We start from the raw sequence: 27,260 nt of genomic DNA, 5'->3' as shown, positions 1-27,260 counted from the left end.
TTCATCTGAAGTCCTAATGTTCAGAGAGGTAATGAGAATTGCAGCATAATTGCAGTATTATACAGCGCGGCTGCAATCGACGTGTAGTTGAGCAATACAGCTCTGCTAAATCCATGCCCTTGAAATATCATAACATAATTGGTGCTCAGAGATTTACAAAGACTCTCTTGTTAGGCTGTGGTTTGTTATTTCATAGGACCAAGTTCTGTACAAAGTTTGTGCAGTCAGAAAGTTTAATCTCTGAGAAATCTTGTGTCCTTTTCAGGAGTTCCCAGAAGAGCAGAGAATCATAACGTTATATTCTTCATCCACCCCAGATTTAACACCCAGCATATTTCCCTACAGAATAAAGAAAACCTAACATGACTCACAAGCTCTATTAGTATAACATTCCCAGCAGCTGCAGTGCATCCACTAAACATTTATCACTTTGTTTCGGGGCGATGCAGACAATTAGCAAAGGATTTTATTTTGCAGTGGTAAAAAAATTGCTGACACGGGAAATAAAAATGAAACATTTTTTAAAGGGGTTGTCCAATTGAAGACCATTAATGGCCTTTCTTCAAGGCAGTTGATCAATAGTACATCGGTGCAGGTCTGTTGCCTAGGACCCTCGTTGTTTTGCTATTAGCAATGCCGATATGCCTATAGATGGAGCTGGTTTCTGCAGGAAGCAGACAGCTCTGTTCCCACTGTAGTGACCAGTCTTGGTAATGCAGGCCAAGTTCCTGTTCATTTCAGTGGAAACTTGGCCTGCAATACCAAGCCTGGCCACTGCTGTGGGAACAGTCTGCTTCCTGCATCACAGTAGGAGAGCACATTGGTCCAAAGAACAGCTGATCGCCAAGGTTCCCAGGCGACAGACCTGCATCAATCTACTGTTGATGACCTCTTCTGAGGATAGGCCATCAGTAGATTACAACTGGACAACCCCTTTAGTACAGGACATGGTGGCACAATGAGTACATTGATTGAAGTTCTCTTGGAGCAAAACTGTATTATCATTTGATACCCTTTCTTTTCCTGAAATCTGACATTGTATGAGGTTTTTACATGTCTTGGATGTGTCACAAAATACATAATTGATTTGTAATCTAAATCTAGAAGTTTCAATGTACAGGTTATTTGGTTTTATGGTTCTTTGAGTTCTGAAATGGCTCCTAATGTGTAGCAATACTTCTTGAGCTTCACAGTACGTTAGCACTATGAAGCCTACAAATATATGGTTTCTATAGCCAACCTCAAGGGATTGTACCAGAATTACCTTCTATCACCTATCCATAGGAATAGGTGATACAATTCTGATTGATGAGACCCCCACCAAACCCTAGAACACAGGGTTCCATGTCCGCCTGTCATCCTCTATGTGCAATAACTGCAACCCCCACAGTAAGGGACAGATTGCATGAAGTAATGGTGGTGCTGCTCCATTCATTTTCAATGGAACTGTCAAGGTAGCCGAACATTTGAGTTTGGCTATTTCCATAATAATAATCTTTATTTGTATAGCGCCAACTTATTCCGCAGCCCTATTGAAAGGAATGGAAGGGTGCCATGTATGTGCAACCACCACTGCATTTAAACAGGACCCCTATTCTCAAGATCCATGTGTCTCCCCACCGATTAAACCTTTATGACCAATACTGGAGATAGGTGATAAAAGTAAATTCTGGTACAGCGCCTTTACGATATGGGAACTTTCACATATGTACTATAGATAAGTGCAGAGGTATAGCTCTGGGGACTGGCAGAAGTGTAGGGGTATAACTCTGAGTACTGGCATGACATTTGCTTAGGTGCTGGATGGTACAGAAAAACTTCTCTACCATTGCCAGGTTATTTAGGTACAGTTCAAGGTCAGTGAGCTGAATCTTGCCCGGGCGAAGGCAAGTCTACTATGACTCTAGGTCAGTGGTCTTAACATCTAAAGGATTTTAATGTTCTAGGTCCAGTAGTCCAATATATTCAGCATATAGATGTGTGGATTTAGGATACTGATTTTGCACTGGCTAGAATTTTTAAACCATTTTAGCTGTAAAGTTGCCCGTATGACACGTGGCATTCACTACATTGGTAGCTAATTGGTAGCATACACAAAAGGACTAGAGGTTTGTTCAATATATGTTGATGCCATCCTCTAAGATATGCAAGCCAATGAAAATAGGAGGGAAGGCATACAATGATAATATACTATTACTGCTATTGGTTTTCTTATTTTTATGGTTATTAACTTTAACAGATTTAAGCATTGACAGAACATTGATATACCGCTACTTCTTATGTACATGAGTTACTTTTTCCTGAGTTATTGCAACTACAGACAAACAGAACATGTCTTTTATTCTGAAGCAATGTGCAATTATTTGGCCCAAATTGGTGCTTAATTTGTCTCATTTTATGGTGCAATCAGATATAAATGCCTCAGTGTTCCTGATTGGAGCTTTGAAATTAGCATTGTGATTAATTGAGTTACATTGCTGCTTGAATCCTTGTAATCAGTGCTTTAGTTAATTGCATTGGAAAAAACAGTATTCATATTGCTGAAATCATTCTGAGAGTTGTAGACTTGTGTGATAACGGCATTCTTTCTCTAACGGGTCACCATTTTTATATTTTGATGTTTAGGAAAAACAAACATGGCTGTGAAATCTGTCGCTGCAAGAAGTGTCCAGATATCCCATGTGGCAAGATTTGTCCTATGGGCTTCGAGCAAGATAGCCATGGATGCCCAGTCTGCAAGTGCAGAGGTAAGAGGAGTCCTTCACCTCCTTATCTACTGAGTCCTGCTCTAGATGTCAACCCCCCACCAGATAGTGATAATATGTACAAAACTTAAATTCTGAGAGACAGCTTTATGACTCCTCCAGTGCTACTAAATGTCATTTTCTGACAGCGTAACCCTATTTATTAGAGCTTTGTTTCCCGCTTGTAGCAATTTCATTTTTAATTACTGCAGTCTAATGAAGTAACCCATCATGGAGTCGACAATGACTTTTTAATGAGCACATACAGGAGCCAAATGGACTGATTGTTTCTGTGCTTTTTCATTCCACATTATTCTTAATTATGAGTAAAGTCCAGAACCCTCCTTCATACAGTACCTACCATACTAGGACGCATTTGCTATTTCTTGTTTTGACTGAATATGAATTCCTGGCGTAGTTTAATTGTTCAACCCTGAAGCACAAGACAAGGTAGACAGTTGACTGCGCGGCTTTAGTGTCATTCACACAATTAGGCTCTGTTTTTCTAGATCTTATTTTGTCCTGTTGACATAGAGAAAGCCTCTATTAACTGGCCCATTTCAAGGGAATGTTTTCACCCTTTAAGTAACGCCGTAAGGCAGCATTTAACAAATGTTTTACAATGGTGGGACCCCTGAAAAGAGTGGGAGTTGTTGGGAAAATCCTAACCAGGATTCAGTGAAGACCAGGATTTCATAAAACCCTCAATGAGAGTTAATAATAAAGTACATATTTTGAATTTCTATATAAGAGCATATAGGTGACTGGTGGCTATGGGATATACGGTAGGAGTATTTTACTCTCTACTTTTTTACTCTTTCAAGTCCATTATACGATGGCACTCAGTGTACCTACAGTTTACAATTACTGGATGCTAGTTCCAGATCCAGTTTTTGACCATCCAAGGTGGCTGCAGCAATTTTCTATCCACCTAACGCACACTGTTCTGTGATTGACCAGTGCGGATCATGTGAGCAGCTTTGCAAAGTCAGAGGCAGGTACAGTGTATTGGTAGTCTAATATTACCAATACTTTGTGGGGATTAGGTAGTTTGAAGATTGCAGCAGCCATTTTGAACGTCTGGACCTAGAACTGGAGGATTAAAAGGGGAGAAGAACAACTGCAGATAATATTCCCCATCCTACTCCAGTCCTGGGACAAAATTTAGTCACAAAACCAGAGGTTCCCTTTAAAAAAGATTTGCACCCAATTGTATAAGACTGCCTGCAGACGGCCGGGTCGGATCCGGCTGCGAGAATTCTCTTTGCGGGACCCGACCCGAGCCCCTGCAGAGAGCAGCGCGTACTCCCCCGCAGCTCCAGCTCTTTCATGTGCCGGCTGCCGGGCAGCTGGCGCATGGGCAGAGTGAGCCGGCGGCCGGTGAGTGACGTTTCTGTGCGGGGCTCCGCGAGCCCTGCACAGAAATAGAGCATGCCGCGGTTTGTTTGCCGCGCAAGATTTCGCACGGACAAACCGCGGCCCTCTGCCTAGGATTGCGTTTGCTAACGCAATCCTATGGCAGCTTCCAAGGGCGGAAATTCCGCGGGAAATCCCGCCGCGGAATTTCCACCCGTCTGCAGGTGGCTTTAAGTGGCATTTTTTTAAATTCAGTTGTGGCATATATTTTTGTAAAAGAAAATTACACTTGACTACGACTTTTATAAATATGGTCACCGTAACAAAGTATAACAATTGGCCGTATCTATATACATGGACTATAAACATAATTAGTGAACTGGGCTATTGCTCTAACTTCCAATTCACTAATATAAAGTCAATTTTTATTCTTTGATTGGAAATCCTCCTTCAAAGCATTTATACAATAGAATTATTAATCTATTGTTGAAAATATTAGTCCTTCTAACAGCCACGTGCTGCCTGCGCCTCTGAACAGCAGACACAATCAAAAATTGAGATCAGTGATCCCAATCACTGAGCAATTTTGTTAGGACTGCATTCATTAAAAACAATACCTTAGTGGCGGCTCCAAAGGCAGCGGGAATCTTTATCTGTACACACTCTGTAGGGTTTCCATGGCCTGTTCTTGGTTTTTCCAGCAAGTTAAAGTGTTCATACTATCATTTGCCACTTCACTTATGAGGAACAGTGGTGTGCTTAAAAGAGTACTTGCCGTATGTCGCCATTGTTAGATAGTGAATTACTCAAAAAACCCACTCAAGTAGGAGACAAGAAGGTAACTCGGCATATTCCTGTCTATACAATTATTACACATAGAAATTATAGTTACAGTGATAGAGGTTACTTGGTGTCTAACACATATAATAATGCATTCAGAAAACTGCGATCACAATGTAATATCTTGTGTTCAGCATTTCCTCATCTCCGCTCTGGCGGAAAGTTTCTAGTTACACAAAAGGTATGGTATGGCTTCATTCACATTGCGGATAGGCGTTACCTCCAAGGGTCCCGCCCCAGTTTAAGTCTGAAATCCCAAGAACTGAAATGGGATAGGACCACTACACATAATTTATCTTGGCCATTATTCACAGCTGTTGAACAGATGCCAATAGGTCTCAAAAGAGAGCTACTCTAACGGGTGGATGGCACTATATGTGGAGGCAGCACACTTTTTTTTTTCTCAACAGTTGAACTTTTCTAACCTTTTTAACAGTTGTGGGGTTTTCACTCCTCAAGCCAGGTACAAATTACTTAAACATTACTTGACTGTAACACAGTATAACCGATATAACAATACTTTACTCTGCATCAATCTGGGCCGCAGCAGTTCACCTGCTCACTGCCTTCCAATGGCTTCCATTACATGTAGCCTAGATCATCTACTGCCCCACATGGGCTGCATTTCTCCAACGAAATGCACAATGTCATAGACTTCAACTAGAGCCGTGCACCAAAAGTCCATCCCTAGCTACGTCATGTTCTCTCAGCAGTGCAGGTGGATTTGTTGCACCCTTACATAATACATGTTATACACAAAGAAACACATAAACAACCCATTCCCCCCCATCACAGGCCTGCGCATCACTTAGTCACATGGTATGCACACTGAACTGAGGCCAAGCCTCACTTACATCCCAACACTGCAGCAATGTTTGTAGTTCTCTGCTGGACCAATCCGCCACCTTTTGCAGTGCAGTTCTGAACTCTCTGGCAGGTCCTTGCATCTCAGCCTACCTTTCAAACCTCTTTTATTTACCTTGAATCATGTTTCTGCCTAACCTACACTAGTTTTGGTTCTGCTTTTCTTCAGCTTACAGTAGGGTGCCAAGGGTTAAGAGGCCACTCAAGTGATTTCTTTTTTTCATACATTATGCAGTGATCCCCCCAGTATATATAAGTAAGATAATGTTCTCTGTGTTAGTTATATCTGTCTGAATCTTAGATGGTCATGTAATCTCAATTCTGACCAGGTCGAATCTACTTGGGGAAACGGACACTCCTGTCACAGTTACTCATGATGATCACACAGCTCCAGTTACACAGTCATAATAGAGGAGACCACAGCTCATCCTCTTGATTATATATTTGTGGTCTGTAGCTTATTTTGGTGAACACAGAAGGTAATGATGATTAAACTGTTCCCCCACAGACAGAATGGTATAACCTTAGCTAATGCTCTGTTGATGCATAATGGGACTGATGTGAAACTGAAAGTAAAAACTCTCAGTATAAAGACAGTGCCTGATAAGTATCAAACAGGGAGCTTCACTGCATGGAAGTGGCAGGTATGCACAGAGGAGACCTTCAAAGTGTGACAGACAATTAGGTGAGGGGGGCAGGGATCAAAAAATGCGTTTTTGCTGGAGTTGCCCTTTAAATTGGAAGCATGGAATAGAGAACTGTGCAACTACGAAGGGAGCCAAGAGCATTAGAAACCTATCAAAATTACTACATTTTTCTTAAAAGTCTGCTTTCTTAGTCATTTAAGTCAGTGATGATTTAAAAAAACCCGTATGAATACTGTGTGTTGCCTTCACAATACATAGATTTTTACTTGTACACAAATATTGTCTTGCAATTGCAAGCAAATTATGAAAACCTTATACTGTAAAGTAGGCTGTGTCAGGAAGACAATAATGGCAAGGAGATTTATTTGTAGAAACAGAAGAGCAGCTAGCTACTGAGCAACTGATCTGATCCACCTCATAATAGCAGTACATGAGAAGGCAGCTCAGCAACCAAATGAGGAAGGTAGCCAAATCCTTCAATATAAGGCTGAATATATTAACTTGTTTGAGGGGTTGCCCACTTCTAGCAGTTTGAGGGCTCCTGCACACGGGCAGATTTGATTTGCAGAATCTGAGGCTGGCGACTGCTCCCGGATTCTGCAGCAAATACCGCCCATAGCCTCCTATGGAGAACCGCTGTTTCCTGCACACGAGGGGAAAGGAAAATCGCAGCATGCTCCATTTCTATGCAGTTTCAGCCTGGACCGCTTCCATTGAAGTCAATGAAAGCCATCCATCAAGCGGTCCTTCCGCAATCATCATCATTATCTGTACTGCAACAGCCGCCACTTTCGCAGTACAGATAAAGCAGACTCTGTACTGTGAAGTAAAGGCTGGGAAAAGGGTCGGATCCCGCTGCAGGATCCTGCATTCCAAATCCAACCCTGTCGTGTGCAGGAGACCTTACTGTAGGAAGGAGACAGCTCTGTACATTGTATAGTGATCCAGACTGGTACTGCAAGCTGGATGCTATTGAAGTAAATGTGAATTCAGCCTGTAGTTCCAACCTGGGCCACTGCACAATGTATGGAGCTGTCTGCTACATGCACCAAAATCGCTAGAAGTGGGATAATCCCTATAAAGATGACCATGGAGTGACCAGTGACCTTTTCTAGATGCATTTTAGAATATAAATTTATATTTGCATGATTGATACAAGGGTCTTGCTATAAACTGGTTCACAACAGACTGTAGAGACATATAGAATTATTATATGTGAGAAATATGTAACTCATGGTGCTGTCTTCAGAGATTGTTTAGTAGAAAAGAGGGGCAAAGGAATGGGATTCTTTGACCAACAGACTCCACAACATCGGGGCTTACGGGAAAACCATTAACATTTCCTTATAGCTATTTAACTAAACAAGCCAACAAAAATTGTGCAAAATACGTTAAAAAAGCAGAAGAGTAAAACATAAACAATGTACACAATAAATGATACCAAAAGAGATTTTAATTCCCTTTTGATTGTTCTCAGTGGCAATTACTTCAGTATCTGTCTGGTTTCACAGACGCGGCTCCATTTTCAGACTGTATTTAAATCAATGGCACATGGTTTATTAATGAATGAGTTTATACAATGGATGATAAGAATTTTATATACAATAGGGGATCAATTCATTACTGTGTGCTATCGTCCATTACAAAGAATTAGTTAGTTATTGATTTCTGGTGGAATGAATTATCTTAATGGTTAGAAGATCATTCCTATTAACAGAAATGACAGCGGAGGCTTGCAGAAAAGATTGCTTACTGCCGCAATTAAACAATTTTAACCCAATAGTTAAAACTGCACAGGGTCAATAAATGAAAGGATTGTACCTCCGAGAGAAAATAAAAATATCACATGACTCTAGTTTGTAAGCATGGAGTAAAGTTTGGGTAGACTGTCCATGTAGTTCTTCAGTACCCCCCTTCCCGTTTACAGCCATCAAACCTCAAGAAGCAGAATGGGTATTTCTTCTTGGTTTCCCTTTCCAGTGCATATTTTTTTCAGCTCCACATTTCCCATGCACAGTTTACCTTATTGTAAAGGCTTGGCAGGAAGCTGCTAGTGTTAAAGGGGTTATCTCACATTGTCTAAAGAACAGGTCCCCCATGCTATTACATAGCAATCAATCCTATACTCACCTCCCCCCATCTTTCAAGCCGGCAGCTCCGGTCTCGCCTGTGTTGTCATATTTACAGGCTGCAGCAGCCTCTTTACAGGACATCACAAACTGCTGCAGCCAATGACAGACCTCCGTGCTTGAGTGCTGAGGTCTGTCATTGGCTGCAGCTTGTATACCATCACCAGGCACAAAGGATGGAGATGATGGGAGTCTTGGACAGAGATGCAGGGAGCCAGGAGAGGTGAATATATGATTGTATGTTATAGCGCAGGGGACCTGTAGTTAAGATATTAATTTATGTCGGACAACCCCTTTAACCATAGTTTCCTTGTTTTAGTCTGAAACAAGAAAAAAGTATTTTTGATACAAAAAGTTTGTGTTTCATGTAGGAACAAGATGCTAAAATGCAATTAGCAATTGTCTCATACACTAGAAAGCCCACAGGGCCCTTGCAGTAAGCAGTGTTCATGATTGCGCTGGTGGCGGTAGATGATGGAAAGGTCAGGTTTAACATACTACACATGTTGATCATATTTTGCAAACCGCACTGAGTCTGCGGTAAATGTTTATCTTGCAGTTTGAGTAGTGTACACAAGCAAAAACCATATGTGCAGCTTCATTATGGGATTTGCATCTGGCATCCTCCGGTCATGCTTTAAACCCTCACACTGCAGATGGTATAATTTAGACAGTCCGATATTGCAGGTGGCTGTGAGCTACTTTAAGGCTGCCAAGTTGGCAGTTAGATTGAAGATGATTTGGGCATCGATAAGATTCTAAATATAAACTGCTGAGTCAGCCTCTGGAGATCATTCATCGAGCACGAACAAATGAATAGAAATATCCATCTGCCAGTACTTAAATCAAAAAGACGAGCTGTGATCATGTTTTAGGTTGACATCTTTTTCCCACTGAATTACTGACAATTACTTTTCTTCAGGGGAAAATAATTCCTTGATTTGGACAATTTAACCCATGGCCCTCGTTAGGTGTGGAAGACTTTCTTTCTCCATGAGTCACAATTGCCCATAGTTACGGTACTTAAGAGTTTACGTTTCCTGTGGCCATACAGCTCAGTATGGAAGAGTTTTGTAAGTGATGAACAGGTATCTAATCTATCTGTTAAGCTACAAAGAAGTGAAATGAAGAGGCGTTCATTTGTGGACTGCACCTCTATTCACTTTGCTAACTCTGACACTTCTCTATACTTGTCAATGACTCGTGCTCAATGTACAGCATGAAGGAAGGAGTATAGTTTAGTACATCTGTTTGTGTGCACATCATGACTGCTTATTCTGAAGCGCCTGATTTTTATATAGTAAATTAGAAATACAGCAAAAGTAGCAAATTATGGTAGTATATGAAGTGAACCACCACTATAATATGTCATGGTTTATAAATAATTATAATTGGTGCTAAAATGAATTACAATTGCACAGATTTTGTGTGATTATTAAAAGCTAACCTTAGGATAGGTCATTGATGTCTGATCAGTGGGGACCCTCGCCAACCAGATGATAGAAAGGGCTCTGAAGCGCCTGTGAGAGACGCAGTCTCTACAATATTTACATCTGATCATGACCGTATTCATACTCGGAACTGGGGTTATCCAGCCTTTAAAAAATGATGGCCTATCTTCCACTGCTTGGAATCCCCACCGATCAGCTGACTGAAGGGCAGTGGTGCTCTTGTGAAAGCTTGTTCAATATTTACATCTGACCACGATCATGTTCATACTCGAGTGCTGTATTATTTATAGCAGCCGGTCTGAGTACTACTTGCTGGTCCCATTGAAATATATGGGATAAGTGTATGATACTCTGAATTGCCGCACTTACTATTGATGAATTATCTCCAGCATAAGTCATCAGTAATTGATCAGTGGGGGTTCACCACCACTTGGGGTCCCCACCAATTAGCTGATCCTCTGGCCCGCTGTCAGTGCAGTGAAGCTGCATAAGTGGTTAAGGCTGGAAGTGTAATAAAATGCCTTCGATCCTCTTGAAATCAATGGGACCAGTGCCTTCCATTGCACTTCCAGCTCCTTATTGCAGTTAGAGCTGGAAGTGTAATAGAAGGTATCACTCCCATTGATTTCAAGGGGATCGAAGCCTTCCTATTAGACTTCCGGCCCTGGCCCCGCTACATTGACAGCGGGATGGAGAATCAGCTGATCGTGGGGACCCTGAATGGTGATCCTCCGCCGATCAACTATTGTTGACCTACTGTGAGGAATAGCCCTTTAACATGTAAATGTAAAGATTTGTTTGGTGTTTATACACATATATCTTATTGCTGTTCCCTTATAGAAGCAGCGTCTTCTGCTGGGCCACCAGTTTTGACTGGCACGTGTCTGTCAATGGATGGAAGACGTCATGAGAATGAAGAGAGCTGGCATGATGGCTGCCGCGAATGCTATTGCCACAATGGACGTGAAATGTGTGCGCTGATAACTTGTCCTGTTCCTGGCTGTGCCAATCCCACCATTCTTCCAGGGCAGTGTTGTCCATCGTGTCCAGGTAATTGTGAATAATGACATAAGCATCGATGGCAAAAGCCATTATAGTCACTAACCTCTTTTGCAGGCATTTTAGGAATCCTAATAATATTTGTCTTATTTCTCCCAAAATTTTCTTGTCAAAGTCCATTTTTTTGCATGCCTCGGCGTCGCTACTCTTTTTTTTTTTCTTTTAACTTTTCAATCATCCAGATCTGTTCCAGGTTAGGAGTGATTGAAAGCCCTTTGGCTAATAAAGCGTGTCTGATGTTAAAAATTGATAACAAACATCTATACCTTTGATGAAACTGAACACGAAAAAAAGTGATTGACGTACAAGAAAGCTTTTGATAAACACTGCCTCTAGTGTTTGACCTCTTCTGTTCTTTATTGATTACTCTACACGAGATGATGAAGTTATAATGATGAAGCCAGGATTGGAGAGATATAACTCTTACCTGCTGTCTGTTTTGCTATACACAAGCCATTCTACTTTATTCAGTGTAACCTCTCAGGTTTCAGAAAGTACACGGGGATAAATACAACAATCCTTGTGTTGCTGGTTCACAGATAACCGGTAAATCATTTCTACAGATCTATATACATATATTTTGCAGATGACTTTTAAGATCTATCTATGGTATGGAAGCCATCTTTAATGAGTAATACACCAGATTTCTATTGTTTGGAATCAATTGTTTTATTCCAGTAAATGCCCATTGTAGCATGTGAATGGCAATCTAAGAACAAGTTCCTTTGGGGATAATGTAAATGGTTTATCATTGATTTTACAATTGAAACATTTTTCCAGCCCTTAGCCAGGTATCTACTGTATAATATTTGTGCATATACCGAAATCATATTCGATTCTAGTAATGAAAAAATGGTTTATTACTTGGAATGTGAATACAGTATTGTGTATTTCTGTAACTTAAAGGGGTTTTTCAATTACTTAAATTTGCTTCACAGCCATTCTGACCTTCCTGGCTGCTGCTGACCTATGGCAGGCGACTGCTGCAGCCAATTACTGGCTATGGGAGGTCATTGCTTTGGTTTGGTATACAGCGGATATCTCAAACCTTTTTGTAGGTTTTTATGGTAAAATTCAGAAGACAGAACTAGATGATAATGCGATGACCTGCTGAGTCCCTCTACTGAACAATAGTATCTGAAACCGCTAACAGTAGTGCCATATTTAGTTTGCAAGCCACAAGTTGGGAAACACAGGTCTGTAGTGTAAGGGTCCTTTTACACTGAACGTTTACTGGATCATGGGAATCTGAACGATAATCGTTCATGCCAAATGCCTGCATAATCTGAACAGCGAATGAGAATTCCTTTGTCATTCGAGTCAAGATGGCATAAAAATCAGATCATGATCGGAATAATTGCCGGCCCGCTCTGCCTCCATTCACTGAGCGATAATCGCTCCTGTGTGTAAGCACTGGAGTCCTCATCGCTGGGACGACTGTTGGGCGCCTCTGCTATCACGTCGGACAGTCATCCCATCCAAAGGGCCCTTAGTGTTAACAAATCTTAGTGCTAAATGGTTAGGTAATATGAGCAATGTCTACTTTGTAAAATTTGTTTTATGTTAGAGCCAATGTATATGACTTCCATTAAGACACTGATGGAGCTCTATGCATTTTATAATAATGATACTTTAAATTATTAAAACTTTATTATTAACCTTAAACTTTTTTATTGGATAATGAAAAGTCATACAAATTTCCCAAAATATTTTCTCTAGTAATTCCTCACAATTTTCCAATTCTCAGCTTGTAGTCTTTTTTTGGAAACCTTCTATATTTACATGAAGAAAAAATGGAAATCTTTCCTAGTCATGTGTTGGTCATATTGGTGCCAAGCTCACTATTACAGTATTGGCGCTTTTACACGAGCAGAGAGACTCCCGATTCTCGTTTTCCCAATGGAACGAATTGGTGACATCATCACCAGATTGTTGGCGCTAGAGCAGCCCATTTAGCCTGCATGATTTTCGGGCACTTACCGTTCAGTGCTTAAATGCCATGATAAGTGCCCGAGCCGGCACTGTTTTTATGCTGGCTGAAATGGAACGATGAGCGAGAACCTTACTATTCTCGCTCATCATTCAATCGTTTGCCCACATTTAAAGTGAACGATAATCATTTCATCTAAACTGGGCATTAACCCTTTCCAATCCACTGTCTGATGTCTGAAGACATTCTTATTGAAGGCTGTACAGCTTCGATGTCAGAAGGGTATTCTTACTCTATATTACTGGCCCCTCTGTTGTTGGGGGCCTCTCCAGCATGTCTCGTACCGCAGTACTGGCTCTAGCCAGTAGATGACGCCATTGTGAAATGACAGAAAGAAAAAAGCCCCTAGGAAACCCTGAATCCAAAATTGGATTGCAAAGGGTTAAGTATAGTTATTGGCTTTATTATCTCTTTTTTGTCATAAGCCATGCAGCCCCGGAATGGACAAACGACCAGAACATATTTTCATCCTCTAGAAGTAAATGACAATGGTTCCCATTCAACCCTGAGAAACCGAAACACAAAGTGTATTAGAATATTGTATAAGTGTTTATTATCCAATAAAACAGATACATTTACTGAAGAAGTTACACCCCTAGAATATCATTAGCAAATTAGAATATTCTTCTTTTATTCCAAACCAGTGGATATCGCAAGATAGAGCGTCTTCCAGCTTCATTCATCATTGCTGGCGATCAGCTGAAATGCAGTTTGACTTTAGGAAGAAACTATAAGCATGAGAACAATGATAGACTGATTAATGTAGCTGCCCTGCTTAACTTAGTATTAGCTATGTCAATGCACAGTCTGATTCCTCGGAGAGCTTGGCTGAATCCTTAGAGCAGCAGAACAAAGGGGATTTAGCCTCTTTTACATTGCATTCCTGCTAATAGAATCTGAACCTGTTGTGCTAATAATGATTGTCTTCTGAGGTAGCTGTAGCACTGTAGATAGTGGAACAAGAGGTGCTATTAATCAATGCCAATGAAATGCGTAAGACGCAACAGCTATTCAGGACTCATCCAAGGTCACCGGATACTAAAAGCCGCTGTTTTTCAAGCTCGCACCACATAGCAATTCTTCTGTCAGTTAATTTTCAATAGTTGCAGAAAATAACTTTCTCTGAATGCTGCCTTTTAGATTATGTGTCAAATAAGCACCATTTTATAATCGCACCTTATAAATCAAATGAGGCAAACAAAAGCTGTCAAGTGCCTGTATTTGTACAAGAGACCTGTGGCATTATGCTGTGGTTTACGCGAAGAGTGCCTCTGCAAATTGCAGCCTGACTGTGCCCTCAGCCACCTGTCCTAACGGAGATAAATGAGGACCATCTGCGGCTGCATAATAAAACGAACCACGTAAACGCTTGACCTAATTATTATTAATAAGCTGTTATTATACCACCATTGTGCGGTAAGAACCCCGTGCTGTTTTGTACACCAGGACCAAATGCTGATGGTTGATTCACACAGAGGCTTCAGACTTGCACAGCAGAAGGTTGTGCTATCTGCTCCACTTGGATGAAACCGTTCCAACTGTCTAAACCAGACTGCACAACAAAAATAGGATTAAGTGAAGGCACTCTGACAAAATTAATCAAGTAATTCAGACAATTTGGCTTTAGCTACTTGGGTCGGTTACAAAAAGATTATTTCCATCCATGTCTAAACCTTGGACGGATCTGTATCTCAGCAGTGATCATTAGGAGCATGCCATAGCTGCATGTCTTAAATGCCTACACTGAGATTATTTTTTCACGGGGTACATCCACATGATACCCCCTGAGTATAATCCTCCGTTTACAAGGCTATGGCTAGTTTTACAGTTTTCATGTGTCTATTTAGCAAATGTTTACTGACGTTCAGGGATATTTCTTTGAGTTTGATACACTTTGGGTATTACTTGGATTAATGGGAAATGCAATATCGTAGCAAAATATATAAAAACTACTGCAAGGAAAACAAAATAGTTTGGTTGCCTGTGGCGGATGCTTTCTTAGGTTACTTAACATTCACTTTGGAAATTAAAGCTGGTTGTGATGGGGAACACGGTTGTTTTTATTTGCATTTATTTTGACTTAGAAATGCTGAAGTACTCCGTAATGAGAAGAAATCTGATATGAACCATAGATGCCCAGGAGCCCTAAGTAGCATACATAAAGCCAGCATTATTCAATGAAGCTTGTATATTTAATGAAGACAGAATTTGTCAACAGTGAAACGCGCGTCACGGTTTGGTTGATCAGGGTGTCTTGTACAAAGTAACATGTCGGTCCACCTTTATCACCAATTATTTTTATTGTTTCAGTCTATCAAAGCAAAAATGAAGCAACTTTACAGTTAGTCTAAATTAAAGGGATTGTCCAGGGAAGTAAACTTATTTGAATCCAGTCTAGGTTCAGTGGTACTGCCATTTGCACTTCTAGCCTAGTTCAGACATCAAGTCTTGTGATCTAGATTTTCCTCTTCCCTAACAAGGTTGAAGACGTGCTTGTAGGGAACTTGCTGGCTCATACCAGTAGACTCATACTGGTTTCAGGTACCTTTATTGTCCCAAACAACTACTTTATAAATCACCTACTGTTTTGGCTCTACAGTTGCTATGCAGAGCTATTTGTCTCAATGGTAACAGACTACAAACAAAGCCTGTGGAGTCTAATCCTCCAGTCACACTGCCATCTATCTGTTCCCTACTTCTTAGTAACATGCATGGTAGGCTAACAAGAAATAGGAGACAGAGGATGGCATTATGACTGCAAGATCAAACATTGCATACTCTGTTTTCATCTGCTATTATGTATATATGAAGCTCTGCATAGGAGGTGTTTATCCAGAATAATTTATTTTTAAAAGGCCACTCTGATAAAAAACACATTTTCCATTCCTTCCCCCCTCACCTGATTGCTTGTCATATTCTGCAGGTCTCTTCAGTATATAATTATTTCCGTGCAGTGCACCTTCCTATCTGATGCTTATCAGGCAGCATCTTGATGGTGAGATTTTTACTTTCACATCAATCCCATAATCTATCAGCCCAATTTCTGCCTGCTGGGTGGACAGTTTAGTTCATTACCTTCTATATTCTTCTAAATAAGCTATAGACCACAAGTATTATAGTCAGGAGGATGAGCTGTGATCCCCTCTTTTATAGCTGTGTGACCAGAGCTTGTGATCATCATCACTAGCTATGATAGGAGTGTCAGTGTCCTCCTCTAAGCATTTTCTATAGTAGAGTACATTTATTAGCATCACATAGGCTGAGTCAAAATTGAGATCACATAATTATCTTAGGAGGAGGACTCCATGAGGTTTTAGATAGAAAGGAATAACTAAAGGTACTTTTACACGAAACGATTATCATTCAGATTCCCATTTTGAACACTAACAAAAATGTAGCAAAGGTGGAACTTTCCTATAACTTTCTGTGAAATAGTCCTTTTGCACTTTACAGACTAGCATTCTCTTTAATCATCCCATTGTCCAAATGCTTGTAGATCTTCAGTCTCTCACGTATATTTCACTGTACACAAAATAACATTTGAGGCTTCAGAATCATCTGTTAGAGATTTTTCGGATGATTGAATTATATGATCTTTGCAAGTCTTCAATGATTGTCATTCAGAATCTTATGTACATGGAGATAAGTGAAAAGTATATAAATGGGCAGTCGATAGTCTTATGACCATTGTAGGGATTATGTGGTAGGAGCCTTATAATAGATCGGTTTTACTTTCTTATACTTCTTTCAAGGTCAGGTGTGTCGGCAATGCTCTCAAGGTCGGATACTTGACTAGGGAAAATGCTTCTTGAACACTGGATTTAGAAAAGGAATAGTTCTGAAGCAAAGCATCAAAGGTTGTCCTATTACTAATCCATTAATAATTTGATGTCCTCAGCAAACTTTGTGAAGCCCTTGACATTTGAGCAAAACGGTATATCTACTTGACTTGTGATATTCAGTTTAATAGAGAACATGACATTACATGCAATGTGAAAATGTAAATTTGTTTCTGTGGCGCAAACGAAAATACTAATTTCTTACAAATAAAAGGCTCAGAAACAAAACCATTGAGGAGTAAATATACCCTCCATACTTGGCCTTAAGTTAGAGAAAAAAACCTATCTATTGTACTCGCATTTCAGATTTGTCAGAGCCACTTGAAACTAATGGCCAGTATGGTTGCAGTCCATTGATAAATATGGTCTAGCATTTTCTTAGACTAAACTCCTAACTGGACTGCTACTTTTTACAGAATTATATGAAATGGCCCTATTGACTGTATGGACAGACATATCCAACTGTATACCTATATAGTTGCATCCATCCATCCATCCATCTGACTGCCTCTGATAGTCGTGTTGAAAAGTGTAGCCAGCTTTGTTTCCCAATACAGTTGGAGCACTGGGATACTAATTTTTCCCCTCGTCATCCTGACAGCATACACATGGAGGATGTCCACTGGACCCCTGTTGGGACAGGAAGCGGAAAAACATACAAAAGGCACCTCCCGCCACCGGCTCACCAGTGTCTTCCTGTCCCTACAGGACAGTCCAAGCGGAAGCCTCCAGGTGTATGCTGGAGGCAGGGAAAAAAAGAAGAAAGAAGATTCCTATGCAGCCTGTCCGCCCGTGGGGGGACGACTCTCTGGTCGGGCTGGCAGAGCTTGCGCGGGTGAGACCCTACGTGGGGACCCTCACCCGCAGGATCTCAGAGACCAGCACCACGTTCCCTGCGGGGAACCCTTCCCCAGCGCGCTGCCCAGTGGGGTTGTCGCACTGGGAAGATACAGCCCGGTACCTGCAGGGCTTGGAAGCCGCCCTCCGGACATCAGGCGCCCACTCCGGACATCAGGACCCGGGCTCCGTTACCCTGGCTTCCAGAGATCCTCTGTCGGCAGAGCGGCTGAGCAGGTATGCCAGCGAGGGGGGTGGGGAGAGCGCGCGGCGCGGGCCGACTGTCGCGCTCGATCCGACATCCCCGGACATCTATGCGCCCTCCTCAGAGCCCGACGCAGAGTGTATCCCCCGGGTCCGGCGCGGCGGCATGACGTCAGCACGGCCGCGTCACGGGGGGGGCGGGGCCTCGAGGGAAAAGGCGCCAAATTTGAAAATCAAAAAAAAAAAAAGAAGAAAAGCAGGATATTCCCCACATGTCTTCGGTCTGCACCTAAGTAAAGATGTCGGCCAGAGAAGACACGGAGAGCAGCCTACTGGTGAGTAAACCTCCGGGGGCTCACACCAGGGGTAAGGAAGGGATCAGGTGCTGGAAACCCCCCCCCCCTTTTTCTGCTGTCTCCGTCTCTTAGGACAGAGAAGCACAAAAGGGCAGAGAGGCCAAGAAGCGCGTGCACAAGTGCCCAGTCTGCCTGCGGCGACTGGACGAGGGACACACCAAACCCTTATGCGCAGACTGCACAGAGAAAGTGGTCCGTGAGGAAGGCCCCTCGGGCATATCGGACATCCGAGCTATGATCCGCGAGGAGATCGAGGCCTCTCTCTCGTCTCTTTCCGTTCCACCCCCCACGAAAAGGGTAAGGCGGTCACGGATAGAAGAATCAGACTCTGAGGAAGGGTTCTTAGAAGATTACCCCTCAGAATCCATACCGCCCATGGAAGACACGAGGAAGTACTTCTTCGCATCGGCGGATCTGGGGCAGCTACTAACAGCGGTCCGTCACACCATGCAGGTGGAGGAACAGACGCCGCAGCAGCCATCCCTCCAGGATACCCTGTTCCGGGGACTCATACCGCAGCCCAAACCATCATTTCCGGTCAATGATATCCTAAAACAGCTTATCTTGACCGAGTGGAAACAGGCAGAACACAAGTTTTTTCTGTCTAAGGAGTTTAAAGATCGTATGGTCTTCACCCCGGAAGACATTGAGTTCCTGGACACCGTCCCGAAAGTGGATTTGGCGGTCGCCAGGGTCTCAAAGAAGGCTGCCCTCCCCTTTGAGGACATCTCCCAATTGCGGGACCCACTGGATTCACGAGTGGATTCGGCAATGAAGAGGGCCTGGGAGTCGGCGGCCCTCACCATGAAAACCAACATTACGGCCACGTCGTTAGCGAGATCCATGACGGTCTGGTTAGACCAACTCCAGGCCCTGGTCTCGCAAAGGGGTTCGAGAGAAGATATCTCCAACTGCCTTCCCCTCCTCCAACAGGCCACCGGCTTCCTGGCGGACGCCTCGATGGAGTCAGTAAGGTTCGGGGCCCGTTCGGCGGCACTTTCGAACACAGCCAGGAGGGCCGTCTGGGTAAAAGCCTGGACAGGGGACAATGCCTCAAAGAACAGGCTTTGCTCCTTGCCCTTTCAAGGACATCGCATCTTCGGACCTTCCCTGGATACACTCCTGGAGAAGGCTTCAGACAAAAGTCAGGGGCTACCAGCAGAGAGACCCGTCAAGCGGCCTTCCTCCTCCTACCCTCCCCCCTTTGTTCCCCCGAGAACATACAGGGGGAAGGGGAAAACCGGACGCTGGTCTTACCCCAAAGGCGGAAAGGGTGAGAATCCGCCCATCGGGATCCGGCAGGTGGGGGGGCAGACTTAGGGGGTTCGCCAATAGATGGAGCGAAATAACCTCCAATCCCTGGGCCCTACGCCTGGTCTCAGAGGGCTATAGAATTGAGTTTTCCGCCCCCCCTCCCCGGAGGTTCGTGGTTACCCCCTGCCAGTCAGCCGCGTCGGCCCGGGCCCTCCAGTCGGGGGTACGGGACCTACTATCCCTGGGGGCCATTATCCCGGTTCCCGCAGAAGAACGGCTCAGAGGGTGCTACTCCCCCTTGTTTCTTATTAAGAAGCCTAACGGGGCCTACAGAGTTATAATCAACCTGAAATACCTGAATAAATCTATAACATACCGAAGATTTAAAATGGAATCAGTAAGATCAGCGATCCCCCTAATCACACCAGATAGCGTCATGGCCACGGTGGACTTAAAAGACGCCTATTATCATATTCCCATACACTCAGACTCCCAACAGTTTCTTCGATTCGCCCTGGTGATAGAAGGGTCAGTCTCGCATTACCAATTCACATGCCTGCCGTTCGGGATTTCCTCCGCACCTCGGGTGTTCTCCAAACTAGTATTGGAGATGGTAGCAGCACTAAGGACGGACAAAGTACTAATTGTCCCATACCTCGACGATTTCCTGCTTATAGCAGGATCACCCTCGGAACTCCAGCATCGGGTCAACCTCACCCTCCACCTGTTCGAGTCGCTAGGTTGGATCATTAACTTCGACAAATCCAGTCTGCAGCCCGAACAAAGGAAAAAGTTCCTGGGGGTTATCCTGGACTCACACCACCAGTGCTCTTCCCTCCCGCTAGAAAAGCAAAAAACGATCCAAGACGAAAGCCGGGCACTTTCGTTAGCCTCCCAAGTCTCCCTTAGGAGAGGCATGAGGGTCCTCGGTCTCATGACAGCCTGTATTGGAGTAGTCCCGTGGGCCCAGTTACATGGTAGAACTCTCCAGGACTTTATCCTGAGCAACTGGGACAAATCACCAGCTTCCCTGGATCAGGAAGTCACCCTCACTCATAAAGTAAGGTTCTCCTTGGGGTGGTGGACGTCTATCTCCAACCTCGCCAGGTCCACAAGTTGGGACCCGGCATCCCCAGTATCCATCTTCACTGACGCGAGCGCAACTGGCTGGGGGGCCCACTTAGGCTGTCACTATGTCCAGGGGGGCTGGAACCAGAAAGAGGCCACTCAATCCTCCAATTACAAGGAGCTTTGCGCGGTCTGGAGGGCCATCCGTGACCTCGAGACAGAGATCGGGGGTAGACCCATTAAGATATTTTCGGATAACATAACAACTGTGTCCCTCATTCGCCACCAGGGATCCACGCGAAACCCCCGACTACAAGACCTGGCGGCGAAAGTGCTCGGGTGGATAGAGCAGCGGATGTCTTCCGTTTCATCGTTCCACGTAAGGGGCCCAGAGAATGCCATGGCAGACTACCTCAGCCACAGGAGGATAGACCCTGGGGAGTGGGCACTACATCCAGAGGCATTCCAATTGATTACAGAAAGATGGGGGACTCCAAAGGTGGACTTGTTTGCCTCTCGGGAGAACAAGTGTCCCCGGTTCTTTTCCAGGGGGGCAGACGGGGGCTCCCTGGGAATAGACGCACTATCCCAAGCATGGGAATGGGACCTGACATACGCCTTTCCACCTATCCCCCTGATCCCTCGGGTTCTAAAGAAGATCCAGGGGTCCCCGGGCTCCGTTATCCTGGTGGCCCCGTTCTGGCCCAAGAGACCTTGGTTCCCGCTCCTGGCCGCTCTATCAACACAGGAGCCCCTACATCTGCCGTGGAGAGACGACCTCCTACAACAGGGTCCCCTGATTTGCCCAAAAGCCCGACAGTTCAGACTAGCGGCCTGGAAGCTGTGCGGGTAAAATACCTGAACCAGGGCCTATCAGGGAGGGTGACCACCACCTTATGTGAGAGTCTCAAAGAGTCCACCAGGAACATATACACCAGGGTGTGGGACACCTTCTCTAGGTGGTTGGGGCACAGTATTCACGACCTCCAACAACCAGACATTAATAAGATTCTAGAGTTCCTTCAGGATGGACTGGACATGGGCCTAAAACCTGGTACCCTTAAGGTCCAGGTGGCCGCCCTAGGAGCCTTCTTTGACTTCCCGTTAGGCGACCATAGGCTAGTCAAAAAATACCTTAAAGGAGCAGTCAGACTTCAGCCCTTTATAAGAAGAACCATGCCCCCATGGGACCTGAATCTTGTTTTACAGGCCCTTTGCGCACACCCCTTCGAGCCCCTGGAAGAACTCTCAGTTAAGACCCTCTCATATAAGGTTGCCTTCCTAGTGGCCATTACATCCGCCAGGCGGATCGGGGAAATCCAAGCCCTCTCTATAAAAACCCCATATATGACCATCTTCCCGGACAAGATAGAGTTTAGGCCCGACCCCTTCTTTCAACCGAAAGTCCTCACGGACTTTCACAGAGAGCAAAGAATAGTACTTCCCTCCTTCTGCCAGGAACCCCGGAACACTACGGAACAGAGGTTCCATAACCTAGACGTGAGACGAGCAGTTCTGAAGTACTTAGAGGTCTCACATACCTTTAGGAAATCTAATAACCTCTTCATTCAATTTCAGGGTCCACGCAGAGGAGGGGCCGCTACTAAGGACTCCCTAGCGCGGTGGGTCAGGAGGGCCGTAGAAGAGGCATACAGATCCCAAGGGATCCCACTCCCGGGCGAAGTTAGAGCCCATTCTACTAGGGCGGTCGCCTGTTCCTGGGCGGAGAGAGCCCAGGCGACAACCGACCAGATTTGCAGAGCCGCCACATGGTCAAGCACCCATACCTTTGTAAAACACTATCGTCTGGACGTGGGGGCCAGCCGGGACACGGCCTTTGGGCGGAAAGTTCTGCAAGCAGTGGTCCCTCCCTAAAGCCCTTGGTTGTTGGTATTCCTCCATGTGTATGCTGTCAGGATGACGAGGGGAAGACAGGAATTAGGTTTACCTGTTAATTCCTTTTCTGAAGTCATCCTGACAGCATAGGGGCTTTTTCCCTCCCCTTCAGTTATCCTTCTCTACGTGAAGTAACGTATTGTACTATGGTTTCGGTATTAAAAATGAGTGATTAAGCAAAGCCGGGTCACTGTAGTTATTTGGTACACACTGGTGAGCCGGTGGCGGGAGGTGCCTTTTGTATGTTTTTCCGCTTCCTGTCCCAACAGGGGTCCAGTGGACATCCTCCATGTGTATGCTGTCAGGATGACTTCAGAAAAGGAATTAACAGGTAAACCTAATTCCTGTCATCCCAGCCAAACACATGTCAAAAGGACATCCTTGATATCTTAGCTGGGTTCTCCAGTTTGGACATTCCAATCTCAGATTTTAGGTCGCCTGCGGACAAATGATTATGCATGTTCAAGTACTACTATCCTCGCCATTTCCAGGCAGCTTTTTCAAACTCAGTGTATGATTGAATGTGGCTTTTTTCTCTGGTTAGAAGGGTATGGGAGACTTTGATTAAGGTCTCCTCTCTATCCCATCTCCCATTCATTTCAGCAGGAGCTGTGCCTGTATTATCATGTTTGACCACTGTTGAATGTACAGAGCTATCTGCTTCCTGCTCTGAACAAGATGATAACTAGCCTGTTGAACAGCTGATTGCCTGGGATGCTAAGTTAGAGACCCCTGTTCATCAGCTATTGGTGACCTATCCTATGGATGAGTCACCGGGATAAAACTCCTTAAGGGTATGTTCACATGTGGTGGAAATGGTGTGGTTCTTTGGCAGCAGGAAAATCTGTGGCAAAATCCACAGTATTTCCTTATCAAAAACCGAGGCAAAATACGCACCAGTGGAGCAGTTTTTGACTAAGTTTTGGCTGCAGATCCGCAGCTGATTTCAGCCTACAATGCTACTCTTCTCCCGGTAACCTCTACTGAGCCCTTTGCTGCTGGTCTGGTGATGCCGATGTGGGCCTAACCAGAGGCGGAGGGCTCAGTAGTGGTTGCTGGGTCAGGGATAGGAGAGGAGTAGCATTGCAGGCTGTAATCAGCTGCCGATCTGCAGTTAAAACCTAGTCAAAATCCACACCAATTGTGTGGATATTGACTTACTTTAGGATGCAGAAATGCCTCAAATTTTTCTGTGCATTTTTCTGCTGCAGAAAATCCACATCATTTCCACTAAGCGTCAACATATCCTAAAGGATAACCTAACCTCAAGATAAGTCATCAGTAGTTGATCAGTTGGGGTCTGCCGTTTGGGACCCAGACCGATCAGCTGTTCAGGCACCCGGTGTTATCTGCAAAATACACAGGGTACAAAGTGGATGCAAATGGCTCTGACCCCTGTATAGTGGTCGGCTCCGGTAATTGCAGGCGTAGATTTAATTGATTTTATTGGGAGCTGTGTTTGCCATACCAGCATCGGCCACTACACAGGGTTCAGAGCATCAGCTTCGTACCTTGTGTATTTTGGTGGTGACAGTGGATGCCGAAACAGCTGATCAGTTGGGTTCTGAGCAGTGTGTACCCCAATCAACAATTGATGTGGTATGCATCACAAAGTGGAATAATCCTTTTATGAAATAATAATTTTTACTGTGAAGGATGAGATGATCAGGGACAGTAAGTAATTTGCAAACCCTTTTCAGTATTATTGCATCCATCTCCATGGCTACAGGCCTTATATAATTTTCTATTTTGCTTGTGCGAAATTTAGATAAGATGAGTTGCAAGAGTCAAACTAGATATTCTTCCGTGGCTTCAGAGAAGTCGCTGAAATTTTGCTCTGAGCTAAAGGTTATTGATTTTCTCCCGACCTCCATGAAAAAAATAACTAAAAAAAAGTTATGCTTGTTGTAAATAGACTGAACTTCTCTTCACAGCCAGAAAATACTTGCCACTTTAAGGGGCCACTGAATGCCAACAGTAATGTTTTTAGACACATTGCACGAAGGTAGATTGCTTTGTACCTCAGCTGCCGTTCTTCTCTTGTAGACAGAGTATCAGGCCACAAAGCTGACTTTGGGGGCATTTCAGCTACCCAGAAATCTGCTATAGCTAAATGTGTTTGTACATGTTTGACAAACAGAATCTTGGTGATCTATAATGACATTGAATTCAATAGTCGATTCTGAAGTACAGATCACTGCTAATTATAATTGTACTGTATTAATAGCTTTTTAGGGATTATAAAAATCACAGAAATTTGTAATACTACACACTAAAGTTCCTGTTAGTGTAGTATTTAACCCCTTAGTGACCAAGCCTGTTTGCGCCTTAATGACCAGGCCAAATTTTGGAAATCTGACGTCACTTTTACATGGAAAAACACCGTAAAGGTTTTGCATATCCAAGTGATTCTGACAGTGTTTTTCACCACATATTGTACTTCATTTAGGCCGGCTGCACACGGCCGTGACGGGCTACGCCGCGGAAGCCCGTCACGGCGCCCCCCAGAGACCCCATACTTACCAGCGGATCCGGAGTTCTGGGTCCCGCATGACGCTTTCCGCCGCCGCGTCATATGACACGCCCACCACGTTATATGACGCGCCGGCCGCGTCATATGACGTGGCGGCGGTAGGCGGGGAAGCGTTTTCACGCTATCTTCCGCTGTGCTACAGCGGGAGATAGCGTGAACGGACGGCTTCCATTGACTGCAATGTAAGCCGTCTGCGCGTACACCCGCAGCAAATAGAGCATGCCGCGGGTGAGGACAGGAGATTATATGGTGCGGAATTCCGCACCGCGTGCCCTGAGCTATTAGGTTCAATAGAACCTAATAGCTGCGGGCAACACAGCGGATTTTCGCCGCGAATTACGCAGCGGAAATCTGTTCGTGGGAAGGAGGCCTTAGGCTGATAGAATTTGTGTATATTTATTAAAAGTGCCAAAATTGGGAAAATTTTTTCACATTTCCAACTGCAATATCTCAAATATGTGCAAACATAACATAGAAATGTTTGATAAGATGTATATTTCCGTCTGTTTACTTTACTCTGGGCACACATCGGAAAAACTTTATTTTTTTTTTTACCATTTAGGAGACATACAAATTTAACATTATCAACATTTTGAGAAACACTTTATTTTCCAGCACCAAGCCAAGATTGCAAAAGCTCATAGGTGTCACAATGATAGATATCCCCACAAAGGACCCCATTTTAAAAACGACACCCCTTAGGCAGCCTGCAGACGGCCGGGTCGGATCCGGCTGCGAGAATTCTCGCAGCGGGACCAGACCCGAGCGTCTGCAGAGAGCCGTGCTGAACTCGCCCGCTCCTGCAGCTCCGGCTCTTTCATGTGCATGCTGCGGATTGTTTGCTGCGCGGGATTTCGCGCAGACAAACCACAGCCGTCTGCGTAGAATTGCGTGTTGTAATGCAATCCTATGCAGGCATGTACGGGCGGAAATTCTGCGGGGAAAGGGGCTTCATCAGAGAAGATACTGTACATGGACTGGACTGCAGTGGACTGGGGTAAAGCTAACTTTTCTGATGAAGCCCCCTTCAGACTGTTTGGGACAGGTGAGCACGCATAGGCCATAGAGCATGTGTAGAAAACTCTCCCATAGACGTCACTAGGTCCCCTCTTGTCTAGTGAGTGAATGGCCCATGACTTCTGCTGTAAAGCATCCTTGTTAAAAGCAGGTCAGGTAAGACAGATGCTCCCATAGTCATGAAAAGACAGTAGAATAAAAACAGATTAAAAATGGAAAATGCTTTACTATCTGGTTTTACTTAGCAAAAAAATATAGTTGATATATTCCCTTTAACATGATAAGATTGTTGATTTAGTTACTCCCTCCTTGTATTCTACATGGTACTGTATAAAGGATATGGAAGGGTCTTTGGGAAAGCTATTGTGAACCAGTTGCCCCACCTCACTAATGTAATTTCTGATATTAGATGATATTTAAAGTACTGGTTAGAAAGTTTATGTAAAGCAGGGGAGCACAACTTTTTCTGGTCTGAGGGCCACATTGCTATACAGAACCAGTTCCAAGGACTGCAATGGTTTTCCCGTCTGAGACGTATATGGTATATCCTAAGTATAAATTTCAGTAAATTCCACTTCCAGGACTCCAGCCTATTGGGAGATTGGGGGTCACCTCTCTGCCCAATCAGCACTCCAGGGAGGAGAAGACAATGCATGTCACTTTCTCTGTTGCAGATGATTGATGTTGAGGTAGTCCCCTGGCATTTCATAAGTCCTATAAACCACAATGGAGACCCAGACATGGCTACACAGTGCACCCTTAATACTGGTCTGCTCCTGTTGCCCTGCTATGTGCCACTCCTCCTGTATGGAAACTACATGCCATGCAAAGATATTTTTGTTTTCAGATGATTAGGGCCGCACAGAATAGCATTGTGGACCGCATGTTCTGCACCCTTAAAGGGGTTGTCCCGCGCCGAAACGGGTTTTTTTTTTTTTTTTTTTTTACCCCCCCCCCCCCCCCCCCCCCCGTTCGGCGCGAGACAACCCCGATGCAGGGGTTAAAAAAAACAAACGGAGAGTGCTTACCTGAATCCCGGCGGTCCGGCGTCTTCATACTTACCTGCTGAAGATGGCCGCCGGGGTCTGCTCCCTCCGTGGACCGCAGCTCTTCTGTGCGGTCCATTGCCGATTCCAGCCTCCTGATTGGCTGGAATCGGCACGTGACAGGGCGGAG

At 44.2% G+C, this 27,260-nt stretch overlaps 1 protein-coding gene across 1 annotated transcript in view; it reads left to right on the top strand.

Annotated features, from left to right (window-relative positions):
- The window catches only part of CRIM1 (cysteine rich transmembrane BMP regulator 1), a 650,425-nt gene that overhangs the window by 544,865 nt on the left and 78,300 nt on the right, over positions 1–27,260 (top strand). The window contains exons 10-11 of the mRNA XM_066595879.1: positions 2,626–2,747; positions 10,872–11,081. Coding sequence (XP_066451976.1) covers positions 2,626–2,747; positions 10,872–11,081 — 332 coding nt within the window. The remainder of the gene's footprint in view (positions 1–2,625; positions 2,748–10,871; positions 11,082–27,260) is intronic.

This window comes from Eleutherodactylus coqui, chromosome 3 (genome assembly GCF_035609145.1).
Source record: "Eleutherodactylus coqui strain aEleCoq1 chromosome 3, aEleCoq1.hap1, whole genome shotgun sequence".
NCBI lineage: Eukaryota > Metazoa > Chordata > Amphibia > Anura > Eleutherodactylidae > Eleutherodactylus > Eleutherodactylus coqui.
Note: the sequence above shows the minus strand (reverse complement) of the source record. Positions and strands in the feature narration are given on the sequence as shown.